This window comes from Anopheles darlingi, chromosome 3 (genome assembly GCF_943734745.1).
Source record: "Anopheles darlingi chromosome 3, idAnoDarlMG_H_01, whole genome shotgun sequence".
Lineage (NCBI taxonomy): Eukaryota > Metazoa > Arthropoda > Insecta > Diptera > Culicidae > Anopheles > Anopheles darlingi.
In genome coordinates, this window is record NC_064875.1 from 65,063,124 (window position 1) to 65,068,123 (window position 5,000).

General features: G+C 55.4%; 1 protein-coding gene across 2 annotated transcripts in view; it reads right to left on the reverse strand.

Moving 5' to 3' along the window:
• LOC125956820 (protein disabled) overlaps nucleotides 1-5,000 on the reverse strand; it is a 12,632-nt gene that overhangs the window by 3,844 nt on the left and 3,788 nt on the right. For both annotated transcript variants that reach the window (XM_049689039.1, XM_049689038.1), the window contains exons 6-8: nucleotides 1,679-4,994; nucleotides 1,353-1,490; nucleotides 1-1,274 (exon numbers count right to left, since the gene is read on the reverse strand). The exon at nucleotides 1-1,274 is cut by the window's left edge and continues 3,844 nt beyond it. In XM_049689039.1, the coding sequence (XP_049544996.1) occupies nucleotides 1-1,274; nucleotides 1,353-1,490; nucleotides 1,679-4,994 (4,728 nt within the window). The remainder of the gene's footprint in view (nucleotides 1,275-1,352; nucleotides 1,491-1,678; nucleotides 4,995-5,000) is intronic.

Genomic DNA, 5,000 nt, shown 5'->3' on the forward strand with positions numbered 1-5,000 from the left:
ACTGGATGGCCTTTTCCAGGGAGCCCCAGCACCTTTGGCAGCCACACCCCAGACATCGTCGTCCATCAGCTGTTGCTGCTGCTGCTGTTGCTGCCCATGGCCATGTTTGCCGCCGCCCATGCGCCCGATGTTTTGACTAGAACGATGCAAGCTGTTGACACCGCCATCGGGTCCACGGAGCCCTACACCACCGGTGGACGATCGACCACCCATCATACCACCACCCATCAGATCTCCTTCCGAGTCTTGGTCGAGCTCTTGGTCCAGCCGGGCGCTACCAGCGTTACGCATTCCGCGCCGCAGCGAGCGACCCTTATCAAGCGACAGATACCGATCGCGATCTCGATCCCGTTGCTCTCGATACTCGGCCCGGCTGTCCAAGCTGCCGTACAGATCACCGCTACCGAAACCGCTCCGTCGCTCACGACTATCGTACGATTCGTTGCTCTCGCGATCGAAGCTCTTCCGTTCACGGTCGTAGAAGTACTCGCGAGCCTCTCGGGCATCACCGCGGCACCCATACGTATCATCGTAATCCACACGGCCCCGACCACTGCCGCCACCATAGCCTCCGTCACCACCGGTGTACGGATCGTAGTCGTAGCTTGATCGGCCACGTGATTGTTCCCTCTCGCGGTAATACTTCCGCTTACCGCCATCGTAGCTCTTGTAATCGCGTCGATCATACGGTGGCAGGCTCTTTGGTTCCCGCTTCTCGTACGGTGGACCATACGTACTGCGCTCGTACGCGTTTCGATCGAACGATCGTGAACCGGCGTGCGCCCGTGATTCGTCGTCCTCGGTCGGCGAAGACCAGGTCGTCGCATGATGATGATCGTGGTACCAGTGCTCATCATCAAAGTTATCCCGGCTCCGCGAACCAACGCCACCCTTCATACCACGCCGTCGCATGCCACGCTGCTGTTCCTTCATCAGCTCATCCTCGTAGTCCTCGTCGTTGGAATTGATACGTCGTGGTGGCATTCGCGGATGGTGATACCGTTCCCCGGACGTTGCATGATGGTGATGGTGATGCTGCTGCTGATGATGATGTGACGGTGGCAGTGGCGGTTGCGATGATTGCGAACCGTGCAGATGCCTTTTCCTGAAGTCGGGCCCTTCCTCGTCCCACGGACTCACGTCACGCGATGATGACGATGTATGGCCTCCCTTCGAAGGCCACCGTCGACCGTATTCGCGCAAATCGGCCGCCTTTGTCCACTCGTCCTTCGGATCCGACGAGCACGGTGAATCCGGTCCATTCTTATCGCCCCCTGGAAACGCCAACGGATCGATTAATGCCAATAGCAGAGGAAACCGTGGTGCGTCTAAAGCACGAAATCGATACTCACTTCTTGCTGATTCATGTCGTGATTCATGGCGCAGTTCCTGCCGCTTCGAGGAATGCGGCGGCAGCGGCGGTTCCGGTTGATCAAAGACGGCCCATGATTCGTTCGAATTGGTAGGTGTGTTGCGTGACCTCTTCCCTCCTGTGGAAATTGAGAAAAAGGGGTAGTGGTAAATCGTAGTCTTATGTAGTCGAAACGAGTCGATGTCGAAAGTCGTTGTTTCAAAACATTGCGAAACTCCCGAAGGTACTGAAAAGCACTTGACACAGCTTGCTTTGAAATGCCATGGTATTACATGAAGTAGTTGCTATGATACATCGTCAACTCACCTTCGATGTTGTCAGCCTCTGGTGAAGTTTCATCATCCCCATCACTGACCGATCCGGATGATCGCTTTTCGCTCGACGATTGACCACTGGTGCCGGTGCCACGAGGAGCCGGTGTCGGTTTCTTTTTCATTCCACCACCACCGCTACTGCTGCTCTTTTGTAACTCTCCCGATGATGGTTTCAGTATTGGGCTACGAGCTGGCATGCCTTGCTTCGGACCGAGCGGAATGGGTGAAGTGCTCGTATCGATCACCGTACCTCCTCCTGTCTTCCCAGCTGGCCCCAAATGCATTCCCTCTGGTGTGTACGCCGGTGATCGTCCACCACTACCGTGAGGTCCGATCATATCGTTCAACAGTGTCGTCGAGGTTGACGTCGGTGGTCGATATGGTGAGGTGGAACTGTGTGCCACCTGCATCGGACTGCCTTTCACCGTCAAACTTTGCGGTTGGGCGCTGGAACCTTGCTGCGCAGACAGCTGGTGATCATTGGTATGCAACGACAGATTAGAAACGGCCTGTTGCATCAGCTCATCGATCTCTAGATCCTCCCGGGGTGTAGCGTTCGAAATGCGTGTGAACGAACCCGATAGCGCCATTCCACTACCCTCCACCACTGGCATAACGACGTCGTCCAGCTCGACGTTCGACGGTTCGGAAACGTCGGAGATGTTAATGCCCGGAGAATCGCCCGTTCCGGTACCTACCACAGCAATCATATCGTCAAAGTTGGCCTCAAACTTGGCATCGTCCAGCTCTGCGTCACGCTCCTCGAACGAGGACGATTCACCCCGTGCCATCGGGGCGGGTTTCTCGAACAGATCCTCCACTAGTATGATGTCCCGAAGAGCGGCATAGCGATCCTTTGCCTGCGATATCACCTCCGTGATCTTCGTATCGATCTTCGTCATCGGTAGCTGGGACAGTGGGGCCGTGTTTCCAGTACCGGCTAGTAATCCGAATGCTGTGCCACCACTACCAGTGGCCGATGGAGACAAACTTTCACCAGCGAAGGCCGGTGATAGTCGATTCATTTCCGTCGTCACTTCGGCCTGCAGATCAAGCCGTCCGTGGCCACCATTTGCACCTGTGTGTTCCTGCTCACGATCCGAATCCCCACCAGTGCTGCCGGCACCAGGCTCGCCGCCCGTATCTTGATCCATTATTTCACGGAACACAGCATACTTATCGATGACGGAAGTGGATGAGACTGATGGTGCTGAAGGTTGGGTCTGAGATGACGCGCCAAAACCACTTCTTGAAGCCGTCGTTGACTGCATATTAAGTTCGTCAAAGTTAGCCACAAACGAGGATCCGATGGATCGCTGCCCCGCTCCTCGATGTTGCTGCTGCTGATGCTGGTGATCATCCTCGCCAAAGTTATCGTCAAACTTGGCCACGAACTCGTTGGAATCATCAAAGTTCACCTTGAACACGGGTGACTCGCTGACACTGCCATCCCGGCCACCTGCAACCGCATCCGGATAACCGCCATCTATTGATCCGGTCGTGGGTTGCTTGCTGTTTTCGATAAACTCAGACAGATAGCTGGTCAGCTCGACGAGTGTCATCGTGCTGAGCTTGGACACTGGGACGCCCAGCTTCGCGGCTAGCTCATCGATACCGAGGGTCAGTAATTGACTAAGGGTGATGTCGGGCAGGAAGGATGAAGAACCGGCCCCTGAACCTATACCACCCAACGATTGATGCTGTTTCGAATGAGAATGGAGTGCTGGTTCCTTCGAGAACACGCTACTGAGCGGCGATTTTGAGGTCGGCGGAGGTGTCGGTTCGTCGAGATTACGCGGATCCGTCTCGGATTGCTTGCGTGTGTTTGAGCGTGTTGTCTTGGAACCATCCTTACGCTGTGGCGGTGGCAGCAACGTTGGAATGTCGGGTTTTCCGGCGATTGGTGTAAGATAATCTTCTTCCTCATTCGATTTCCGGTGCGGTGGCCGTCCCGGGCCGATCGTATCACCTGCAGCCGCCGACGTACGACCAACCTTTCGTGATGGTAGTGGCAATGGAGGTGCATCGGATGCTGGTCCACTGCCACCACCGGTGGCCTGAGGTGACGAACGGTTTGTGCTGCTATCGTACTTTGAGCCAACGTAATCATACCGCTGACCACCACCTCCAGCAGATCCACGATCACCAAAGCTGTTGCTGCTGTTGCCTCCTACACCCGCGTTGTGTGAGGCTGACGATCGAGGAGAGGGCCGTATCACGATATCGGCAAACTGTTTCTTCGGTGGCAACGGAGGTGGTTCAATGTGGGAGGCGGAATCGGGCCTTGGTGGTGGTTCTGGAGCCGTTTCCGTTTCACTCAACGAATCACTCTCCTGCAGACGCCGCATGTTGATGCTATTTGAGTCACGCTTCGAGAACTTCTGCCCGAAAAGGTTCGGTTTCATCTTCTTCGAGCTGGAGCTAAGACTCGAGATCACATCGACCGTGTTTTGCTTGAACACGCTGCTGGCTGCCGGTCGATTGCGGGCCATTGAGCTAACACCCGCACTAGACCCACCGATTCCAGACAGCTGCTGGGCATTGGCTTCGGAAGTTTGACGTTCCAGGCGCTTCTGGCTAATGTAACTGGCCCAGGATTCGGGTGGCAGATTAACCTGCAGTGGTCCATTGTATACACCGGCTTTGCCCCCCGTCGTTTCGGAAGGTTCCTCCTCTCCGCGGTTACCACCGACGAGCCCACCTTCACCGACGCCCTCCTCGCCACCATCCGAAGACCGATGCTCAGCGCCGCGTTGCGATGGCCCCGGTGGTCTCGGTGAGGCATTGCGGGAAAAGTGCACCTCGAAAGGATCAAGCTGTAGCTTCGAAAAGTCCTCATCCTCCTGAAAGAGATCGACATTCTTTGTAGCGGAGGTTGGACCACTCGCACCTAGCGATGTCTCGAGCGTGGTCGATTGTTGCTGCTGTTTCGAGGAACTTAATCCACCACCATCGTCACTCGCCACCATTGGTGGTGGCTCAGCGTGCATCTTAGCTTGTGCTTCCTCAAAGTTTGCTTTAAACAGCTCACCACTACCACTGGCTAGTGTTGAGATGTTGCTCGCATTTAGCATCGACCCACCACCGCTACCACCGAGTGGATGATCATCGGAGGCAAAGTTGGCATTAAACGTGGCCGTATCCTTGCCCGACAGATCCTTCAGCACTTTCTTGGGAGGATTTTTGAGCTCTTGGAAGAAATACTTCTTATCGATGTACGGCTTGATCTTTCCGGTACCGAGCGGATCGAGATCGGTGAACACATCCGTGTAGGATGAGGGTTGTGCTGCGCTGCCCGTTGGCTGAACCTAGAG